We start from the raw sequence: 23,662 nt of genomic DNA on the forward strand, positions 1-23,662 counted from the left end.
ACTCATAAGTAATGTATTGTATTGTGCCTTTAAATGACCACCAAATAAAGGTTTATTTATTTATTTTATAGGTAAATAAATTACAAGCGCGTATTGTATCTCAAATTATTTCGCGAATCGCTCAAAACATCGCCGGGGGTGATTTGTTCTCGATCTATCCTTTTGGATTCCAATGAACCGATTTCGACTTTACCACGTTTATCAGATTTCTCTTTGCTACCCTTTTCTTCTTGTAAATCTCCTTTTTGTGCCCCATTTGCATTAAGCGTTCCATCAACGAATCGCACAAACTCTTCCGTCTTAAACCGATCTGGACTAAGTTCGCCCAGAGAGCTTTCAACATCCAGAACTCTGGCTATCAATGGATCAGTAGCGAAGTCTTCAGTTTGTTCTTCTAGAACCCCAGATTTGTCAGCAGTTTCAACATGTAGAACTTTGGTTTTTCTTTTAGTGTGTTCTTCTAGACCTTCAGTTTTGTCAGTTTGTTCTTGTTCTAAGAATGTGGTTGTGCTTTTGACAATGGTGTTTATTTTTGAAGAATCATCTAAGGATGTAGTTTTTATACTCTTGATTGGGGTATTTATTTTTGTAGTATCGCCATCGGTTTGAGTGATTTCAGCATGTTCTATTTCTTTCGATGTCGAGCCATTTGAGTCAAACTCGTCATGCCTGAATGCTTTAGTTTCATTTTTGCCACTAAGGACTTTGTCATAACCTTCGAGACTTGTTTTTAGAAGTTTATTGTGATCTGTTTTTAGTTCTTCTTTGGGATTGAGTTCAACATTTACATGGAGTTCCCCATCGTTGTCTTCAACGCTGTCTAAATTTTCAACACTCCGTCTAAACAGGCGTTGTAGTTTGTCAAATTCGTCGCTCAGCTGTCTGCTGAGATCCCCAGTCGCCTTGGATTGTTTCTCAACGTTGCGTGCTGTTGCAATGGTGTTTGCTATTACAACGTTTCTTGTTGTTGAAATGTTGCCTGCTGTTGAAATATTGCTTGCTGTTGAAATGTTGCTTGCTGTTTCATTGTTGCCTGCTGTTGCAATGTCGCTCGTTACGTTCGAAATATTGTCTTTACTGGAAACGTGTTCTTGATTTTGCACCAATGTGTTTGTTTCTCTCCTACTTCCTTCGCTCAAAATATTGTCATCATCCGACCTAATTCTTTGAGTGGAAACGGTCCTTTGCTTTCGGAACGATCCTTGGTTTAAAATGTATCTCCGTTCCAGAATGACTCGTTCGTCCAGGATATTCCCCGGTTCCAGGAACACTTGACTGTTGCGTTTAAAACAGCTTCTCACTTCTATAGAAACACCCTCAGGGACTTCTGCGATCTCTTTGTGGTTATTTTCTACTCGGCTTTTTTTGGCACTTGCCGAATCGTAATCTTTTTCAATTCGGGTGTTTCCGGAACCCTCCGAAGTCCCGAAGTTCCCGAACGTCAAACTTCGAGCGACGCCCGAACCCGTTCGAAACTTTGGTCCTTCGCGCCGCATATCCGGCCCGGGGGGACCAAAACATTTTCTACTCGGCTTTTTTTGGCACTTGCCGAATCGTAATCTTTTTCAATTCGGCTGTTTCCGGAACCCTCCGAAGTCTGCGCCTCGTTCCCGAACGTCAAACTTCGAGCGACGCCCGAACCCGTTCGAAACTTTGGTCCTTCGCGCCGCATATCCGGCCCGGGGGGACCAAAACTTTCCGCGTTGCTCGAGTAGCCACTTTCGGGCGTTTTCCGCATTTGAAACGCGTGCTCTTCCGCGTTCCATTCGGCGTGAAGACCGCCATTTTCGGGCGTTTTTGAACGGATTTCCGCCGCTTTTCCGTTGTTTTTCTCAAAATTATCCCGGATTTCCAAAGCTTTTCTGCCGTTTTCCTCAAAGTTATCCCTTTCCACAGGTCTTTCATCATTTTCTGGACGTTTATAAACGAAATCAACATCTTCTTCGTCGTGCGAATACAGGGGATTGATGGAAAAGTTCGCGCTGACTGATGCATCTTTCGGTTTGAGCGTCTTGTGACAGAGCGTATTTCTCAGCACGTATTCCTCGATATTGGCCACCGGGTTGTCGTCGAAAGAGTCGCCGGATTCGTCCACATTTTCGACGTCGGTCCCAAGTGTCGACGACATGAAGAAGGTTTTCTGCATGGCGACATTACGGACGTCGAATTTATCGCCGATTTGGTCATGATCGTCGAATGTTTTATCGTCTTTGCCTGGAAAGTTGTGGTGAAAGTGTTTGATTTTGTCATCCAGATTTGAGGATTTCTGTTGAAGGTCGTCAATTCGGTCATCGTTTTCAGAAGTTTGGTCGTGAATACCGTCGATTTTATCGTCAGTACTCGAAATTTTCCCGTCAACGGTGGACATTCTATGTCCCCCTTCAAAAACGCCAGCAGGGGCATCGTGTGTGGGCGCAAGTTCACCATTCCGTTTGCTTCTTTGGGCTATTTTCGCGAGGATTTCTCCCTGTTTCGCTCGTAGCAAAGCCCTGTCCAAAGTTGGCAAGGAAGACTCGGTGATTCGAACTTTGCGGGCGGTTCCGTTGACTTTGTGGACGGTTTCGGCTTTTGCGGATCCTGCCATCTCTTCATGAGCTGGCCTCGCGTCATCTATCCCGTCATCGCTGGCCTTGATAGTATTTCCTTCGACGTCAAACGTTATGTTGAGCCCCTCGCTTTCGAAAATCCGATCGATCTCTTGCACAATCTGTGCTCGCTCTTCGTCGGATATAAGGGGAGCTTTGCGCGTCCATTGGCATAGGTCGACGGACATTTCTTCAATTCGTCGCATGTTTTCATCATATTCATTTGGATCCTGCAATTCATTGGGATATGTGCTTCGTTTATTTGGATCTCGCGTTTCACCGGAATAGTATTCCTGTGTGCTGGTGGTGGGACTACCCATTATTTCAATAGTTCGTCTTTCAATAGTGTTTGATTGTGAGCCATTTTCTCGACCGTTTTCAATATTTGGAGTACTTTTGATATAGCTATAGATCTTCGATAGTCCGTTAATGCTGTCTTCCAAATTTAGGCTGTTTTCTATGCTGTCTCCCAAATTTTGCACCTCAATGGCGTAATCATAACTAGATTCGGGACTAGAGTCTCCTCTCTCTGTGTTCTGATCTTCTAGGTCGTACAGTCTATCGTCCGAATCAACGTGGACTATAATGTCCCCAACGTGGACTATTGTGTCCCCACAAGGATGGTCGGTTTTGTCCAGCACAACTTGGATCGGGACTGAGTTGTGATTGCCAGGTCGCTCTAAGGTGCTTGACTTGCTATCGCTGTTCGTTTTAGCGTTAGCGTTACCGTCCCAGGTGATTTCATCTTTGGTATCCGGAGCGGTAAGTTTGTGTGCGATTTCATCTTCAGTAACACCGGGAATATCTGGAGTTTTGGTTTTGTGTACTACGATGTTATCGGTAGCTAGCGTTACCGTCCCAGGTGATTTCATCTTTGGTATCAGGAGCGGTAAGTTTGTGTGCGATTTCATCTTCAGTAACACCGGGAATATCTGGAGTTTTGGTTTTGTGTACTACGATGTTATCGGTAGTGTCTGGGAATGTTTTGGTTCCCACGCTATATTTTGTAGTGTTCTGGGCATATTCTGTAGCATTTTGGTGTTTTTCTGTAACAGTTTGACTATTTTCTGTACTATTTTGGCTGTTTTCTGTAGCGGACTGACCATTTTCTCTTGCATTTTGATTGTTTTTTATAGCATTTCGATCGTTTTTCGATAAAATCCGAACTTTTTCTGAATTAAAATCCGGATTAAGAGCTTTTTTGTGAGCAAGTTCTTCTGCACTCTTTTGCTTTACCTTTGATTCGTTTTGGGCATTTTCTATCTCAGATTCCGTGAAAGTCTTTCCATCTGTGAGACTATCTGAAAAGTTTTCTTCGTAAACCTTCAAGAATGCCTTGTCAATGGTATCTTGAGCTTCTTCGTTCAATTCGCTTGTTTTTTCCCATGTATTTGTTCTTCCAGCCTCGGTAATATGGGGAACGGTAGCTTTGTGTTCTCCAGAAGTTTGTCCTTTTAAAGCTGATCCTTTGTTTGCTGTATCTTCGAGTACAGATGTTCTGTCATCCCCTTTTTTGCTGAGAGCTGATGTTTCTTCTTTGAAGAATTCTTCTTTGCTAATTTTTGTTCTCTCGCTAATAGTTGTTCCTTGGCTTAAGTTTGTTCTTTCACTCATGTCTGTTCCTTCACTCAAATTTATTTCATTTTTGATTGCTCCTCCGCCCCACCTTCTTTCAAATTCGTCTTTGCTCAGCTTTCTTTTACTCATGTCTCCTCCTTTACTCAAGTTTACCTCGTTTTTGATTGTTCCTTCAATTAAGTTTCTTTCAGTCAAATCTCCTTCTTCACTAATTTTTACTTCTTCTTTGATTTTTCCTTTTAACTTTCTTTCCATTATTTCTCTGTCTGAACTTCCTTTTCCGTCCGTGTCAGGTCCTTTACTCAGAATCTTTTCACTTTTGATTTCTCCTTCACTTAACTTTCTTTCGCTCATGTCTCCTCCTTCACTCAAGTTCACATTTGTATTTGCCCCTTCACTTAAGTTTACCTCACTTTCAATTTCTCCTTCACTCAACTGTCTTTCAGACAACTTTGTTTCCCTCTTGTCTTCATCTAGACTTCCTCCTTCGTCCTTTCCTTTATCCATACGTTTCCAACTTTCCCGCATGCCATCATCCAAACCTCCTTCGTCCTTTCCTTCATCCATGCGTTTCCAATAGTCAAACGTACTTTCCTCGGCCACGGCCGCTTGCTCAGTCCGAATAAAGTTCTCCATCTGCGCCAGTTTCTGCTTCCTGAACGCTTCAAGCAATTCATCATCAAAACTCTCGCGCTTCATACGTGCTTGCTCCTGGCGATTCCAAGTATCCGAGTAGATATTCTGAAGCGATTTATCGGCCAGAAGAACCGGCGACCCTTGAGAAAACGACTTGGCCTTCTTCTTCGAGAAGAATTTCCGGAGAGACCCGAAGAGAGATTTCTTCTTCGGTTTTTCGCGGAGGGTTTGGGTGCTGGTGTATTTGGGGTCGATTTTATCAAGGTTGCTAGGGAGAGTTTGAGTGCTGGTGTATTTGGGGTCTGCTTTGTGGAGGTTGGTTTGGCTGGCGCTTTTTTCGGCCTTTTTGGAGTTCTTACGAGGGTGTGGGATGGGGGGTGAGGATTGGATTGAATCGTTGTCATTAGGTTTAGAGTGTTTAGAGTGACTAGGGCTTTGAGTGTGGGTTGGGGCATCGGAGTTTGTTATATTTTTGGGATCAGTTTTAATACTATTAATTGTATCTGAAGTTTCTGCTTCACTAATACTTTCAGCGTTTGTTTTAGTGTGCTTTGGGGTATCGAAGTTTGCTGTCTTTTTGGGGTCAGTTTTAATGCCTTCAATTGTATCTGAAGTTTCTGCTTCACTATTACTTGGAGCGTTCGTTGGGTTATTTTTGGGATCATATTTGTTTGTATTAGAGATCTCTTTTATGTGTTCAACCTCTATGGCTTGAATTGGCTTATTGGTTGGAGCATTGTCGGAGATTATCTTTTTCAGATCAGTGTTATTTGTAGCAGAAATTTCTTTGGTTAGTTCAATATCTTTGGCATAATTTCCAGTACTTTCCAATTTGGTATGATTATCTGTATCCTCGGCTTCTTTGGTATTATCAGATTGGGTTTGGCAGGTGATATTGGCATTGATGTTGTCGGTTTTATTGATGTCATCGCTTCTAACAAAGTCATCGGTTCTATCATTGCCATCAGTTTTCACATTATTCCTATCTAAACTTTCAATCTCTTCCATACTTACGTTCGGGGCTCGCTTGAGGTCTTCAAAATCTTTCGACCGCCTCTCAGAGGCGTGGCCTTGGGATGTCGCTTTTTGATTGGCTGATCGGGACGCGTTTTGATTGGCTGCTCCGGATCGGGGCGTGGTTTTACCGAGGGAGGAGAGGGAGGTGGAGGAAGAGGAGAGAAGGGAGGAGGCGGTGGCCAGGCTGTTGTTTATGTAGTAGTCTCGCGAGTACCTGAAATTGCGAGAGAAAAGCTTTACTTTTATGTTTGATAGAGGGAATTCCAGCCTATTTAGTTTGGTTCGTAGCGCGTCTGCCTTCTAAGCGCCAGGCCGCGGGTCCGATTCAAGCCCGGGGCGGATGTTATCCAGATGGGATAATGTTCGTTCTCGGAACGGCTGGCTTTCTCCTATCCTCTCTTCCTTCTCTCTTCGATTTCGGGACGAAAAGACCTTAGCAGTTACAATTCTCTCTATCAAACCCCTCAGACCTCTTTAAAAAATCCAATTACTCATTTAGTATTATAGATGGCTCTGGGAATCGAACCAAAGCCCTTCTAATTTTTTTAGGTTCCACCCTTACCTTTTGATTAGATCAGGAGAAGATGATGACGTCACTACGATTGATTCGGATCGTGAGCAATCCGTTTCATCATTCGATTCCCTGCGAAAAATAAATAAAAATAGTGGTTGGGCGGAAGAGCTCCTCCAGGAGAACCTTGCCACTTGGAAGAAAGCAAAAAAAAAAGAAAAAAATATAGGGGACCATGGGGCAAGACGGCGTACCCCCTTATCAGCAAATCTATCGGCGGGATCTAGGATCTATTGCCAGAATCAAAATCTACGTGTAATAACAGTGGATGCTCCAAATTTTCGGAGTCTCCAAAGCGCAGAGAGTTAGGAACACAAAATAGAAAAAAGCCAGCCGTTACGAGAACGAACCTTATCTATTCGGGATAAAATCCGCCCCGGGCGGGAATCACTTTATTAAGGTACATGATGTTATATATTTATAAGCTTATAGATCTTCTATCTATAAGACTCTATAAGATTATAGATTAAGGTACATGATGTTATATATTTATAAGCTTAAACTGTAGGTATTATTATCATGTGTATAATCTGTTATTGTAAACATGTTGTAAACTGTGAATTTGTTAAAATTGCAAATAAATAAATAAATTAAAAAAAAACATAATAAAATTAATAACCCATGACCTAGCCGCTACTCTCTATGCTGACTACTAGTTAGGCCGTCCAGGGCGGATTTTCGTAACGTTCTCGTAACGGCTGGCTTTTTCCTATCCTGTGTGAATTGTGACTTTCTCAAAAGATCATTTGGCAACTGTTGATTGGTCAGGCGCGTTGAAATTCGAAAATTTTCAATCCGCCCTACTGACTAGGCTGGAAAAAATGGACCTTACGTTTGGTCTCCGCTGGTACTTCGGGACAGATCAAACAGTCGATGGCGATTCCTCTTCTCTATGTTCTCCTTAGAGTAGGGGTTGTTCTCGAGTGGTACTGCCTTGAGCCATTTAGTGTGTTCCCTCTCAGCTATCGTACCTACAAAGTACAAACCAAACAAATATAAGACAGCTGCTCGGCGATACAAATGGTACATCGCCTGGAACCCAAATAAGTTCGTAATCTGGCGGAAATCGAACCCCAGATCTCCTGTCATGTAGACTAAGGCCCTTTTCTACGGACGACTATTCCCTTAACACTAAAAAAAAAAATGTGAAAAATAATCATCTTATTCATTTATACTGCTCACATAGGACTGAAAAGTCCCTTTAAACCAGCGTAGACTACTACTATTATATTGGTCAGATTCTCAACTTATATTGAGGATAAAATTCCATACCTCGGCTGGTATTGAACCCACGCCCTCCTGTTTACCAGGCGAGCGTCTTGACCACTACACCACCGAGGCAGGTTAAATGTACCTACTGTTTGCCAATACATTCTATGAGTACAATATAAAGGAGATTTTGCTAAGTCGTTCCTGGAACAGACCACATATTGACTCACCTGGTCTGGGCGGAGTGTTCAGAACTTCGATCTCTCCCATCTCTGCCTCATGTTCTCTATCGTAGCTTTCCCTAGCTATATCTTCCTTCACCCCTGGGCTGATTGAGAGGCTGACGAAAAACGCCGACCCCGTCTGAACGCGGGAAAATGTTACTTACCGACTTTCCAGTCGTATCTGATTCCATTTCTACAGAGGTACAGGGTGAAAATTTTGTACAGAGGTGATTTCTGTGCATCCTAATGGTAGATACACTACCATCATCACGTCACGTCACGTGCAGCTAATAAAGATGTAGTTCAAAGTTTTCCCATAATATTGTAGGTGATCTCGTTCAGGACAGCCACTCTACTATCACGTTACGTGAGTTCACGTGACGTCTCTCTCTCACTCACCCGAATCCAACAGTATCCGACTGTTTCTCGCTTCAATCCACAGCTCCGTGTTGTCCTCGTCTTCCTCACTCGAAGAACTCGAACCCCCGACCCTCAGACTAGAAGTCCTTGCAGCTTTGACCTTGGACGGAGTGACCTTGAGGGGAGATTTGACCTTGGGAGTGACCTTGGAGCTGAAGATGGGGTCGTCGTAAATAGAATCGCTGCACTCTGATAGGTCGGACGTTTCGTCTGCGTCTACGTCACCTGGGTAGAATAGAATAGAATTGGGATAGAATAGAATAGAATTAGGGTAGAATGGAATAGAATTAGGGTAGAATAGAATAGAATTAGGGTAGAATGGAATAGAATTAGGGTAGAATGGAATAGAATTAGGGTAGAATAGAATAGAATAGAATTAGTGTAGAGTAGAATAGAATACCTGGGTAGAATAGAATAGAATTAGGGTAGAATGGAATAGAATTAGGGTAGAATGGAATAGTATCAGGGTAGAATAGAATAGAATACCTGGGTAGAATAGAAATAGGGTAGAACAATAGTAGGATATAATAGAATTAATCACCTGGGTAGAATAGAATTAGGATAGAACAGTCTAATATACAGGGTGTTGATAAAGTTTTGATCAGGGGTGAGTTTCTCGAGAACCGCTTAGAGTGTCAAAAAACAAAAAACTTCTATACAGTTAATTCATAATTTTTAGGGGGATCAATTTTTTCACACGAAGCCCCGGCCTCTCCTTGTGGCCGCAACTTAAAAATCTTAAACGAGAACCCCCCACTTGTGGTACATAACACATAGAAAAATAAAAAAATTGAATAGGCCATAACTCCGGCCCTGGTTATCGGATCGAGCTCAAACTTGTACCAAAGTAAGACCTTTGTTAAGATGTAACACAAGTAGGGGGTTCTCATTTAAGATTTTAAAGTTGGCCCCTGGGGCCGACCCTGAAAAAGTCCCTGAACCTTTACAGTGTATAATAAATAGTTTATATACTTTATGTACTATCTTATATATTGTAATCTTCGTTGAATGAATGGGCTTTTCATATTAACAATAATTTATTGTGTGAGAAGTTAGTTCATTCAGCGTTGAAAAATATAACAAGTTTTTCTTAGAAGTCAATATTGACTTGGGAAAAACACCTTTGTACGAGTATAACTATTATTATGTTCAATAAATAAAAATTGAATTGAATTGAATTGAATCTTACCTATCAAAGTTCGACAAGTCTGATCGGGTCCCGGACAGGGTACTAACATTGGGACCGGGACGGGGTGATGAACCGTGACCCTCGGATTGGGAGTCCGCGGTAGTTTCTTCTTCTGAAACAGCCAGTTCTCCTCCCACGACTCTACATCGTTGATAAACTCGATGCCAATGTTGATGTCCTTGTCTGAATCGTAGCTCTCCTCTAAGAGAACTGAACCTGAAAATAGAATAGAACAATATATGGATAGAACAGAATAGAATAGAATAGAATACATATATGTGTAGGGTAGGATGGAATAGACTGATGTCTACTTTAATATGCTTGAATAAAAGTATACCCTGGGGGTTTTGAGACTTAGCTGTAGGGGCTAGACAGCCCTAAAGAATGGGTTAGGCTTCTACGAATCTACGATACCCTCACCATTTTCAGCCGTACCTCTCACGCCCATCTGATAGTGTGTGTACTCATCAGGTGTCAAGTATACCTGATCAGGTGTACCTATCAGGTCTACCTGATAGTGAGTGACTGACCCTTTGAAAATGTTAGAGAAGTCTATGTATACAGGGTCCCCAGGTCTTACCGTTGACAATATCTCTCCCTAGTTCCGGACATGGGACCCTGTGTTGTTCATCATAATTGAAGCTCAATAGGGTCTGGTCTACGCCATGTTTGATTGGTGTCTCTTCGGTTTCGCCTTCGTAATCGGTCGGTGAAAATCGGGTGATGACCTCTTCAATGTGCTCCACCTGGGGGCGAAAAGAAAAAGATGCAAATGTCTCGGGATCTTTGACCATTAGGCCATTTTTCCTCTCGCAATACATATACATATATTATTTACCTACAAGGACAAGATTCGAGGACAAGATAGAAGTTTAGGTGTGAAGAGTTCATAGGGGCATTCAAGGAACATAAAGGACAGATAGAAGAGTCTTTGATATTGATTTTGTGGAGGTGTTGAGCCAGACAGTCGTGTCCAGTGAGCAACCTAAAATGAGCGATTTCCTGGAAGATTTGGTATAATATTGGGAAGATTCGGTATAGGGTAAGTGTACCAGTTATTCGTCCACCTAAAAAACGTACCATTTATTGGCCCACCTGTGAGTCTACGCCACATAAGTCTGAACTGGACGAACTTTTTCAAGATCCAATTTCATCAAAAGAAAGGGCTTAAAGATGCTATCTTTCCCTAGCTATATCTTCCTCATCAGGTTGTATTGCCTGTGTGATACCATCATTATTATCGCCATTTGCTAGTTCCCTATTAGTTGATGTTCTATTGTTTGTTTGACTATTATTTTCTCCTCTACTGTTTGTTTGTCTATTTGTTCCTTCATTTCTTTGTTGGTCTCCACTTTGTTGTTGTTTATTTGTTGATGTTCCACCGTGCTTTTGTCCATTTGTTGACGTTCCACTGTTGATTGGTTGTTTATTGGTTACTTTGCCATTGGTCAAAGCCTCATTGGTAATTCCTCGATTGGTTACTTCTTTCTTAGTTATTACACTATTTGTTATGCTAAGATTGGACACACTTTTATTAGTTGTTCCATCATTGGTTAGTTTGTTATTGGTAACTCTGTTGGTGGTTACTCCGCCACCGTTTGTTACTGCTTTGGTATTGGTTAAATTTCCTTTGGTAACTTCGCCTTTGGTTGTTCCGCCAATTTTACTAGTTTTGATTTGTTTAGCTTGGTTAGGTTGACTTTGAATGTCTTTGGGATGACTTTCGGCGCCATTTGTTATAGTAGGTTTAGTGGAACTACTGTTATTAGTTTCTTTATTAGAGCTAATGCTATCTTTACTAACACTAATGTTAGTTTCTTTTCTAACTGTACTGTTATTAGTATCTTTATTCAATTCACTTTGGTCATGTTCAATTTTACTAGTTTTGATTTGTTTAGCTTGGTTAGGTTGGCTTTGAATGTCTTTGGGAGGACTTTCGGCGCCATTTGTTATAGTAGGTTTAGTGGAACTACTGTTATTAGTTTCTTTATTAGTGCTAATGCTATCTTTACTAACACTAATGTTAGTTTCTTTTCTAACTGTACTGTTATTAGTATCTTTATTCAATTCACTTTGGTCATGTTTAGTCTTTCTAGTTGGATCTAGTTCAGTCTTGGTTCCCTCAATTGGTTTGGGCGTATTTGTGGCAAGTTTGCTTTCAGTCTTGCTGATGGTCGTTGTAGTTTCCACTTTGCTAGTTCTTTTCGCAGTTTCCACACTTTTTGGCTCTACTTCATTTAGAGTTTCCGCTCTTATGGCTTGGTTGTCCTCAGTGTTTACACGTTTTTCAGCATTGCTAGCAATAGTGTTGGCTTTAGCCTTCGGCTTGGTTGTCCTCAGTATTTACACGTTTTTCAGCATTGCTAGCAATAGTGTTGGCTTTAGCCTTTTGATTAGCTCGATTGGTTTCATGAATATGATCGGTCCCATTGGCATTTCTAAGGTTTTCTTTACCAGAGCTGGTTTTATGGGTATCATCAACAATATTCGGGAGTGTTTCAGACAGATTACGAGCATCTTTAGAAGCTTTTGTATGTACATTTGCATGTCTGCCATTTTTGTTCGTGTCGTTAGTCTCGTCTAGTTCGTTGGCATCTCGTTTGTAGAAGTTTAGGTGTGAAGAGTTCATAGGGACATTCAAGGAACATAAAGGACAGATAGAAGAGTCTTTGGTATTGATTTTGTGGAGGTGTTGAGCCAGACAGTTGTGCCCAGTGAGCAACCTAAATTGAGCGACAGCAGCTACTCTTGGAAGATTTGGTATAACATTGGGGGTTTCAATCAAAGGGTGCCATTTTTCCCCTAGAAAAGGGTGTTCAGCCTATCTTGACTTCTCGTCTTCTTCTACTCTTTCTTCGCCTTTTATCAATATTATCAAGACCTCAACATGCTATTCGATACCCACCGTAGTTTTATCAAGACTCTTGCTAAAGAAATAGGAAAGGGCGAGTGCAAACTGCAAAGCAATTTAGACAAAACTAAATGTCCGGCCAAAGCATTTTTTTTTTTTTTAAGGAGGTTTGACAGAGGGAACTGTAACTGCTATGGTCTTATCGTCCCGAAATCGAAGAGAGAAGGAAGACGGGATGGTCGTTGTAGTTTCCACTTTGCTAGTTCTTTTCGCAGTTTCCACACTTTTTGGCTCTACTTCATTTAGAGTTTCCGCTCTTATGGCTTGGTTGTCCTCAGTGTTTACACGTTTTTCAGCATTGCTAGCAATAGTGTTGGCTTTAGCCTTTGGATTAGCTCGATTGGTTTCATAAATATGATCGGTCCCATTGACATTTCTAAGGTTTTCTTTACCAGAGCTGGTTTTATCGGTATCATCAACAATATTCGGGAGTGTTTCAGACAGATTACGAGCATCTTTTGGATCTTTAGAAGCTTTTGTATGTACATTTGCATGTCTGCCATTTTTGTTCGTGTCGTTAGTCTCGTCTAGTTCGTTGGCATCTCGTTTGGAGACTGCGTTTCTTTCGTTGTCCAGGAAGGTTTGTGTGGTGGATTGTTTACCGGTTTGATTAGTATTGAAGCCAGCGTTGGTAGTGTCTTCACTGATAGTAGCTTGTTGGTTTTTGGTTTCAGGCTGTCTGTTGGTGCTTCGATTGGGGGTGTTATTCGTGGTTTTGTTGGTGTTGTTGCTAGTTGTTTTGGTGTTGTTATTACTAGTGGTTCTGTTGTTATTAGAGTTTCTGCTGGTGATGTTGTTAGGGAGTGGCGGTTTGTCGCTTAGGCCGTCTGAACTCTGCTTATTGCTGGCAACATGCGATTTCCTGGAACAAGTTGAAGAAAAGTAAGTAGAATGTCAGAAGGACAGGATTGGTAGGAGAAAGCCAGCCGTTCCGAGAAGGAACATTATGAGTTCAGGGCGGAAATCGAACCCGCGGTTTAGAGCTTACAAAGCAGACCCACTACCAACCAAGCTAACTAGGCTATAGGCTGTCGTTCTCTCTGCTTTTAAAGAATAAGCACAAATCCTCACGATGGTTGACTGCGGTTCAGGACGAGCCTATTAAACATGGCTAGAGACCATCACCCAGGTGTATGGCAGATAAAAAAGATATCTTCTCTTTAATCTGCCATCACCATTCGGCGAAAGCTAAAGCCGCTACAACAACAACAACTAGGCTGGCGAAACAAATATTCTAGTCATGAATTTTTTACCTTGGTTTGGGCACAGGTCTCACAGATTTGGTAACAGAGGGTACTGCGGTTTCATCCGATGATATTAGTGGAGGCAAGGAGCCTTCCTCTTCAGTCGCTTCCAATGATCCTTCACCTGTCAACAAGATCCAATAACATTAGTGGGTGTTATGTCTGTCATATCCACTAACAGTGGTGGTTATCCTAACATAGTATATGTATCAAGAAATTATTTAGTGGGTGATAAATGTAATAATCGTCTTCTCTTTCTTCCTCGCCTCTTCCCGTGTTCAGACGGGGCCTCTCAATCAGCCCTAAGATAATGGGCTGACGTTTGGTTTTGGCTACAGAAATTTTACGAGCGCCCTTCGCACTTAACCTTTGCTATTTCTTTACCAAGGGACTTTTTCCCTTCCTTCCATTTCTACAGAGGCAAATGTAAATGCAGTTTCTTTGTGTTATTATGTCACAACTTTGGTGCTCACTGCAGCATTGTTGGATTTTCCCAATATCTCAATAATCATAAATGGTACGTTTTTTAGGTGGGCGAATAAATGGTACACTTACATATTGGGGGTTTCAATCAAAGGGTGCCATTTTTTCCCCTAGAAAAGGGTGTTCAGCCTATCTTGACTTCTCGTCTTCTTCTACTTTTTCTTCGCCTTTTCCCGTGTTCGGATAGGGTCGGCGTTTTTCGTCAGCCTCTCAATCAGCCCTAACTATTTTATTATATTCTAGCTTTAACCAATATAAATAAATAAATAAATAAATAAGGGTGGTACTTACCGTGGTACACAGAAGACTCGTATGTCCCCCTCTCCAACACACCTCCTCCCCCTCACTCCCCCCTCCTCCTCCTCCTAGGCCACCATCTTGGAATTGCCGTACCTTGCCGCATGTTTTGCCGCCCGGGCCGATTTTATATTCGCATGTGGCCCGTACGGATTTGTTCACGCTCACCGGGATGTCACCCGTCCCGGCGCTGGCCTCGCCCGACGTTGCTTTGCCGGTCTGACATTTTTCAACAATCTGTGGGAGCAGAATTTTAAGAGATAGTGTGAAATATTTGCACTCAGGCTGGGGGACCTTAAATAGGGAGTAGATCAGCCTAGTCTTGCTGGGGGACTTTGAACAGGAAAGATACCAGCCTGAAATTTCCCTTGCTAAAGAATTAGCAAAGGTTGAGTGCGAAGGGCATCCACTCGTAAAATTTTGTAGCCAAAACCAAAAGTCAGCCCAAAAGCGATCACCTTAGGGCTGAATGAAGGCTGACGAAAAACGCCGACCCCGTCTGAACACGGGAAAAGGCGAAGAAAAAGAAGGAAAAAATTTGCACTCGTTTCTCGATTGCAAATGTTTCAAGTTTCAACGGATTGCTTTTCCGGTGTTCTCATGCTGACCCAGCACCTAATAGAAGGGAAGTAATGTATCTCTTCTCGCCCATTTGATGAGAGGCGTACTACAGTATGGGCATGATACGACGCAGACCACATGCGTCTAATGTATTTATGTACGCACCTTGTTTAGAATTGTTGTAGCCAAAATATCCTCGTAGGTTTTTGATTTCAACGTCTCCACATTGTTTGACTCCGGGAGGGGAGAATTCAACTGAAAAAAAAAAAAAAAAAAAATCAAAATGGTTAGTCCTGAAAAAAATGAGGTGCATTCATAGAAATGGGAACAGACACACACAGACACCGAAGTGAATACAATAGTCCGTCCACTATACCTTTTTTTATTATTACTATTGTAATAATAAAGGAAGGACGGGTTAAAAAGTCAGAGATGAAAACCTTCACAGCGGTAAAAAAATCCCACAATAATTTTTCTTGTATGACATTTCCCACTACCTATGACTTTTCTCCACTGGTGGCCACTCTAACAAATCCAAGAAATTGCTAAAATATCTAGGGAACGGTTCCCTAGATATTTTACGGCCGTTTTTTCATGACCAAATCTGAAAATCCCCCATGAGAAACACACAGGGAATAGAGTCATATATAGTGTGTCCAGATCAATGTGACAGCAAAAAAATAGGCATTGTTCCCAAACATGTCACATGTGCAATGGTTGAGAATCTCTAAAAGGGGAAGCTATATTGCACAGTGCTTCCTCTGACCGTGAAACAAAGTCAGGTAAGGCGATATCCACCTTACCTGTTCTGGAATCCAACCTCTGAACTTAGAGCTACCTCGACATTTTAGAAGAGAGAGTTTATCAAAAATAGACTTTTACCTCAATTGCAACAATGTAAGGATTTCCTGCAATCTGATTGGTTCCTTCATTTTGGGTTGATGACTCATTACTGTCACATTGATCTGGATGAACTATAGGTACACTTACATGGATAGGAGGCAGACTGTTGGCTTCCCGTAACACTTGTACGATGAGCGACTTCAGCTGATTTTGTACCGCTCCTGTAGATTCTAGGGGAGTCACTGGTTTGTCTGAAATACAGGAATACAGAGGATTAGAAACAGGGAGTCGAACGGCAAAACCCTCTGCTCACTGCTGAGGTAAAGTACAGGCACAGGCATGTATTCAGGATATCGGGGGAAGGCAGGGCCGTCCTTAAGGGGGGGGTTTAGGGGGCCCGGCCACCCCCTCCCCTACCTTCGAGCTTCATTTTTCTCCTGTACTGTAGGCCAGGCGTCAAAAAATTGAAGCATCCCCCCCCCCCGTCCATTAGTGTTTGGACCCTCGGGTCCCCTCGGCAAGATCCTGGATACGGCCCTGGGGGAAGGGGGCAACAATTCGAAAAGTGGCTTATTGACGAGGGGGGTGCTCTTAATCAGAGGCAAACATGATTTGAGAGCAAAAAAAAAAAAAAAAAAAAAAAAAAAAAAAAAAAAAAAATGGGAAGGCGTCAAAAAATTGAAGCCTCCCCCCCCCCCGTCCATTAGTGTTTGGACCCTCGGGTCCCCTCGGCAAGATCCTGGATACGGCCCTGGGGGAAGGGGGCAACAATTCGAAAAGTGGCTTATTGACGAGGGGGGTGCTCTTAATCAGAGGCAAACATGATTTGAGAGCAAAAAAAAAAAAAAAAAAAAAAAAAAAAAAGAACGAGAGAACTGGTAAAGGGGTTCTACAAATGCAAGCAATAGCGAAGTCTATAAGTCTATTCACGCAAAATACTAAAAGCATACACAGAGTACAAAAGTGCCGTTAAAAAGGTGGGGGATTTGTGGTCAGTTCCGTTGAAAAAAGGTGGGGGGTCTATTCACACAAAACACAACAAACTAAAGTGAGACCTGTTCACGCAAAATACAATCACTCAAGTAGTCCTAGCCATAATAAAATGCAAATCACCAAGTTAAAAAAAAAAAAAAAAAACAAACCTACTCACTATACATGTATTTTAAGTGGTCAAAAAGGTGGGGGCCTAGTCACACAAAATACAAGACACACGTGTGGGGGCGTGTTCACACAAAACGACAAGGGGACTTACTCAACAAGCTCGAATGTATTGCACGAGATAGTTTAATCAGATAATGAATGAAGAGACCATGGTATTTGGTGTAGAGCTTCACATCTGGTCATACGATGAGATAAAAATAATAGTAATAAAAGGAATGGAAATAGGTAAATATAGTAGAATTATAATTTATAATTATTAGGTAGGTATTTTAGAAATTTTGAGAGAAAAAAAAATTCAAGAGGCAACTGAGATTCCATATTCAAGCAGGTATTAAAAATTTCAAGAGCTTTCGAGCAGATTCTCATCAAACCAAGAGTTGATGACTCCAGCACCCTTAGAACACGATGTCACTATGCAGTTTAACAGAGCACATTTTCATTGAGGTTAATTATTCTTCAAATTATCAATATTATCAAGACCTCAACATGCTATTCGATACCCACCGTAGTTTTATCAAGACTCTTGCTAAAGAAATGGGAAAGGGCGAGTGCAAACTGCAAAGCAATTTAGCCAAAACTAAATGTCAGGCCAAAGCATTTTTTTTCTAAGAGGTTTGACAGAGGGAACTGTAACTGCTATGGTCTTATCGTCTCGAAATCGAAGAGAGAAGGAAGACGGGATAGGAGAAAGCCAGCCGTTCCGAGAACGAACATTATCCCATCAGAATAAAATTCGCCCCGGGCGGGAATCGAGCCCGCGGCCCAGCGCTTACAAGGCAGACGCACTACCAACTAAGCTAACTAGGCTGGCAAAGGCCAAAGCAATTACCCTAAACTCCCTAGAGACCCTAGAACTTGGGCTGATTGAGAGGTTGACGAGAAACGCGGACCCCGTCCGAACACGAAAAAGTCGAAGAAAAAGAAAAGATTATCAAGAAGGACATGGTAGTTGGGGGGTTTGCAATGGAGGAGAAGAATAGTTATACTCACAAGATGGATGTGAAGAGAGAGGTGTGATGGGTGTCTCGTCCAGGTGCTCTTCCACTAAACTCTCCACTAACTTCTCCATGAGGTCCCGCACCTCCATGTCCTCTCCAACACCTCCTGGAAAACAAGAGGACAAGGGAAGAGGAAGGTATTAAATAATAATAAACTCTTCAACTCCAGCGCTCGCAGACCTAACACCTCTCTCGCGATCTTGGTCTGACGATGGGAATCTGAGTATTCCCGAATGCTCACCAAACTTTTTCAGCCGTACCTGTCAGGTCTACCTGATAGTGAGTGGCTGGCTTCAGCCGATATCCCCCCTCCCCTTTAAAGGAAAATACACAACTTAGTTTAAGAGTTGACGGATTGCGAGGCTGATTTGACGAAATACGCCGACCCTGTAAGGCGAAGAAAAAAAAGATAAGAGGGAACGGGCTTTAAACCATTGGAAAATGACTTACCATTAGCAATGCCTAGGGACGCCAGGGTGGTCTCTAGTTTCGTTCTCAGCCTCGACTGGAACTTGGAATTGCCAAGTAGACTAGAAGTAGATCTGAAAATACGAAGCAAGAAATAAAGAGGTTAGTTAGGGGTCGAGTGGATTGGAACACATAAAATGATTTCAGGCAAACTCCGCCAGCCTTGGCTGGTAAGTTTTCAGGGGCGAAGCCCCGGGAGCGCGAAGCGCGAACTCATACATCACTCCGCGTAGCGAACACGCGAAGCCCTCCCGAGCACGTAGCCCGACCATAAACAAGGGGGCGCCAAGCGCGACCGTATACGCAACCCCACGTAGGGAACACGCGAAGCCCTCTGGGGGGTAAAGGGGGCGAAGCCCCCCTCTCGAGCACGCAGTGCGCGTTTACTTATACTGCTGACTCAAAATACGCACTTGTTCAAATAGCAATGGGGACAGTTCTGTTTGATGCAGCATTCTAGACAGACATGGCTGGCGCAGCATTTACACTTGCTGACTCAAAATACTCACTTGTTCAAATAACATTGCGGGCAGTCTTGTTGGATGCAGCATTCTAGACAGACAGGACTGGAGCAGCAGTTACAATGCTGATTGGAATGGACGGGAAGGAGTTTATCGCATACGATGCAGGAGGTGATAATTTGCTGACTCAGACGGCTGAGGAGTTCGGACTCGAACTGCTGGGTGAGTCTGCAAACAGAAGAGAAAAGGTATTTCATTAGAAAGACTTTTAAAAATACACTCAGCCTCGTGAGGACAATTGAGTAGCTACTTTAATCGAGTAGCGTCACTTCCTCGTTTAAAGATTTTCTACCGTTGCACCTTTGATATGTTTGGCAACGTAGCCTACTTTTTTGCTGACTCGTTGCTCTCATAACCATCTGGATAGAGAATAAGTACGTAGTACGTACGTACCAAATATGTACAGAGTGTTTCAAAAGTCCGGGGACCCTTGAATATTTTTTGAATGGCTAAAGATGGGAACCTGCAATTTGGCATATAGTTATTTCTTATAAAAAACCATTTTTTTCAGTGGTTCTCAAAATTCTGTCTCTGCCAGTGGCGGTTCCAGGGGGGCCAACTTTAAAATCTTAAATGAGAACTCCCTACTTGTGATACATCATATCAAAGGTCTTGAAGAACGTAGTACTTTGGTATAAGATTGAGCTCGATCCGTCAACCAGGGCCGGAGTTATGGCCTATTCAATTTTTCATATTTCCATGTTCATCTGCCAATAGGGGAAGCACCAAAAATGGGAAATTCATATGGATTGGTGATTTGTGCTTCAAATAGGTTCGACTAATGGGTCATATTGAAATTCAGACCCAAAAATGAAATTTAGACTTTCGGCCCTAAGGCCTCAGGGCAGCATTCTAGACAGACAGGGCTGGAGCAGCATTTACACTTGCTGACTCAAAATACTCACTTGTTCAAATAACATTGCGGGCAGTCTTGTGCAGCATTCTAGACAGACAAGGCTGGAGCAGCATTTAAAATGTGCTGACTCAAAATACTCACTTGTTCAAATAACATTGCGGGCAGTCTTGTTGGATGCAGCATTCTAGACAGACAGGACTGGAGCAGCAGTTACAATGCTGATTGGAATGGACGGGAAGGAGTTTATCGCATACGATGCAGGAGGTGATAATTTGCTGACTCAGACGGCTGAGGAGTTCGGACTCGAACTGCTGGGTGAGTCTGCAAACAGAAGGGAAAAGGTATTTCATTAGAAAGACTTTGAAAAATGCACTCAGCCTCGTGAGGACAATTGAGTAGCTAGTAGCTACTTTAATCGAGTAGCGTACCTTCCTCGTTTAAGGATTTCTACCGTTGCACCTTTGATATGTTTGGCAACGTAATCTACTTTTTTGATGTCTTATTGCTCTCAGAACCATCTGGATAGAGAATAAGTACGTACGTACCAAATATGTATATGTAACAAATAGGTCTATTAGGCACAGTATTTATGTATTGGCCTATAATATGCCAATGCATTCTAACCTAAAGCTCTCCATTGTCTCTTGGAATAGAAGTTTAACTCTATAACTAGGAATAATCTTGTTGATTATACAACACAGAATCAGAGACTATTACCATGGCTTTAATAAATCAGCGGTCGTCAAACTGAGTCAACAAGGGTCCCGTCTAAAGACGTGTAAAGATTGGGTTCAAAAACCTGATCAGATGTATTTGTCGGGTCTACCTGATAGTGAGGGGCTGATGGTCTATGAGCTTGAGATCCAGCTGATATATGTTCCAGTACCTATGAGTAGTGTGGACTTAGGGTAGGTAGGTACCCACCTCTGTAAATACAGAATCTTCTTCTTTTTCTTTGCCTCTTCCCTTTGTAGAAAAGGGGTCGGCGTTTTTCGTCAGAACTGGGATGATTGCTTTGCGCTGACATTTGGTTTTGGCTACAAATGTACAAATTTTACGAGCGATGTCTTTCGCACTCAACCTTTGCTAATTCTTTAGCAAGGGGATATTCAGGCTGGTATACTCCCTGTTTAACGTCCCCCCAGCCAGACGTATGTAATTTTATTACAGAATGTGACCCCAAATTGATTGCCCTTGCAAAATGTTGAGAAGTTCTACAGAACATTATACAACGGGGGAGAGGACAGTTTATTAAAATCCTTAATGAATACACACTGTCTCTCGATGTAACCAAACCTATTGAGTGTAAATCCAGTCAATAAAGAAGGGAGTGGAGGGGAAGGACAGAGAGAGAGGGGGCAGAGAGTTATGAAATGTTTGTGACAAATTATGTCCATTCCCCCTCTCTCTCTCCCCCACCCATTCCTATTTCGTTCATATTTTAAACCTCAAAGAAAAAGACGAAGGGGGAAGAGGAGAAGGAAGAGAAAGGAAGAAGGGAGGAGAGGGGAAGGAGGAAGAGAGAGGGAAAGCTCAACAGGAAATGGTGTGTTAAATATAGCAGACTCATGATCTCTGGTCATTAGAGAGAGAGAGAGAGGGGTAGGGAGAGATAGAGACAGAGAGAGAGAGGGAATTACTTTCGACCCAATGAGCATGTGAAGATTATGAAGGGAAAATGACAAATATGAACAAAAAAGGAAGGGGGACAGAAATGGAAGGTATCGAGTAGCAATAGTAGAAGAAGATAAAAATAGAAGAAGAGGAAGAAGAAGAATAGAAGAAGAAGAAGAAGAAGAAGAAGAATAATAGAAGAAAAATAGAAGAAGAAGAAGAAGAAGAAGAAGAATAGAAGAAGAAGAAGAAGAAGAAGAAGAAGAAGAAGAAGAAGAAGAAGAAGAAGAATAGAAGAAGAAGAAGAAGAAGAAGAAGAAGAAGAAGAAGACAAAGAAGGAGATAAAGAACTAATGAAAAAAGAGAAGAAGAAAGAAATGAGGTGAACACAACACATATTAAGGTAAAGTATGGATAGTGGACAGTGGACATAAGAAGTAAAGTATGGATAGTGGACATAAGAAGTAAAGTATGGATAGTGGACAGTGGACATAACAAGTAAAGTATGGATAGTGGACATAAGAAGTAAAGTATGGATAGTGGACAGTGGATATAAGAAGTAAAGTATGGACAATGGACAGTGGACATAAGAAGTAAAGTATGGATAGTGGATAGTGGACATAAGAAGTAAAGTATGGACAGTGGACATAGGAAGTAAAGTATGGATAGTGGACAGTAGCTTCAGAATACAGAATCTTTCCCCTTGATTTTTAAAGCGGGATTTTTTTACGCAACCACCCCGTAGATATTTTTCTCAAATAGAAATCTATTTCATCTATTCATATTATACAAATGCATGATGTCCCTCCTGTTTGACTTATATCCCGTCAAACCAATCTCCCTGAATCCCACAGCGTCCGAAATTCCCTCTCCACCAAAATTTCTCCCCCCATTTTTCCCAGGGAAGGGGAAAAAAAGAGGGGGATTTTTTTCTTCTATTTTCCCCCTCCAGTTTTTTTTGACAAGGGTCAGTAATAGTCAGTATTAAATTGAATATATTTGATGCTTCCTCTTGGATGGAGGGTTTGTGAACTGTACTTGCCTCAGAAATTGACCCCGAGAGGGAAACGTAGGTATTTACTTAAAATCTGTAACAACGGAGGTCTTATCGTCCCGAAATGGAAGAGGAGTACAGGACAGGAGAAAATCAGCCGTTCCGAGAACGAACGTTATCTGTTGAGGATAAAGTTCTCCTCTGGCAGGAATCGGACCAGCCACCTAGCGCATGTATTAGCTCGTTTCGTCTCGTCTGCCTTCGTTCTCGGAACGGTTGGCTCTCTCCTATCCTATATTCCTTCTCTCTTCGCCTTCGGGATGATAAAAGACCTTAGAAGTTACATCAGTTCTCTACTTTATCAAATATGTTTTTAAAAGCGTTGTTTCTCTCGTTGTTCTTTCAAATTATGGCGCAAGGTATGTGCTAAACAACAAAGGACGTCGGTCTTTGTCCAAATTGATACAAAAATGGAAAGACGTCTAAAAATCATTATCTAAATCATCTACAATCTCCTTCGAACAAAGAATTTACCTATATTTATTAGATATTGTTTCAATGATAAAAGTAATTGATCTTGAAGTTAATCTAAGAATTAAAAGGGTGATTTTTAACATTTTTGATAAGTAAAAAAAGTCTTCCTCTTGATTAATTAAATTGGAAGAGCGGAATTCACAAATAATTCCGCCATTAAATATACGATGGGCGAGGGTATCCCCCTCGACTTATTTATTTACTCCCAAGATATAAAATTAATTAGAAAGTTAATTATCTTTACGATAATGTTTTTTTTTACTGCTGATTCTTCTTCTTCTTCTTCTTCTTCTTCTTCTTCTTCTTCCAATTCTTCTTCCTCCAATTCTTCTTCTTCTTCTTCTTCTTCTTCTTCTTCTTCTTCTTCTTCTTCTTCTTCTTCTGCTGCTGCTGCTGCTGCTGCTGATGCTCCTACTACTTCTGTTGAGAGGCTGAGATCTATAGTCAGCGAGCAATGATGCACTAGTAAAATGGAGTGATCAAGCCCTATGGAATCGGTATACTATGGATCAATACAACGAAAGTGCCCGTGCCAGAATCCAAGAAGAAAAATCTCCTTTGTGTTGGATATTTATTTGAGTCAGCTCCCATGGCGTAGTGGTCACTGCGCTCGCCTTGCACGCGGGAGACCCGGGTTCGATTCCCGGCGGTGTCAAGTTATCATCCAAATGATTGATTCCGTGACTGGCTGTTGCGGGGCCCACTCAGCCTCGTGAGGAAAATGAGTAGCTATGACATATAAATGCGC

General features: G+C 41.9%; 1 protein-coding gene across 1 annotated transcript in view; it reads right to left on the minus strand.

Annotated features, from left to right (window-relative positions):
- Positions 1-80: 80 nt before the first annotated feature.
- Positions 81-23,662, minus strand: part of LOC103505336 — a 24,897-nt gene continuing 1,315 nt past the window's right edge. The window contains exons 2-18 of the mRNA XM_026820669.1: positions 19,914-20,093; positions 18,905-19,141; positions 18,378-18,469; positions 17,920-18,033; positions 17,021-17,104; positions 15,916-16,019; positions 15,091-15,180; positions 14,359-14,601; positions 10,010-10,175; positions 9,430-9,645; positions 8,215-8,465; positions 7,827-7,959; positions 7,220-7,358; positions 6,379-6,459; positions 3,546-6,030; positions 1,477-3,418; positions 81-1,303 (exon numbers count right to left, since the gene is read on the minus strand). Coding sequence (XP_026676470.1) covers positions 81-1,303; positions 1,477-3,418; positions 3,546-6,030; positions 6,379-6,459; positions 7,220-7,358; positions 7,827-7,959; positions 8,215-8,465; positions 9,430-9,645; positions 10,010-10,175; positions 14,359-14,601; positions 15,091-15,180; positions 15,916-16,019; positions 17,021-17,104; positions 17,920-18,033; positions 18,378-18,469; positions 18,905-19,141; positions 19,914-20,093 — 7,780 coding nt within the window. The remainder of the gene's footprint in view (positions 1,304-1,476; positions 3,419-3,545; positions 6,031-6,378; positions 6,460-7,219; positions 7,359-7,826; positions 7,960-8,214; positions 8,466-9,429; positions 9,646-10,009; positions 10,176-14,358; positions 14,602-15,090; positions 15,181-15,915; positions 16,020-17,020; positions 17,105-17,919; positions 18,034-18,377; positions 18,470-18,904; positions 19,142-19,913; positions 20,094-23,662) is intronic.

The sequence above is a fragment of the Diaphorina citri genome, unplaced genomic scaffold (assembly GCF_000475195.1).
Source record: "Diaphorina citri unplaced genomic scaffold, Diaci psyllid genome assembly version 1.1 scaffold165, whole genome shotgun sequence".
In the NCBI taxonomy this organism is placed as follows: Eukaryota; Metazoa; Arthropoda; class Insecta; order Hemiptera; family Psyllidae; genus Diaphorina; species Diaphorina citri.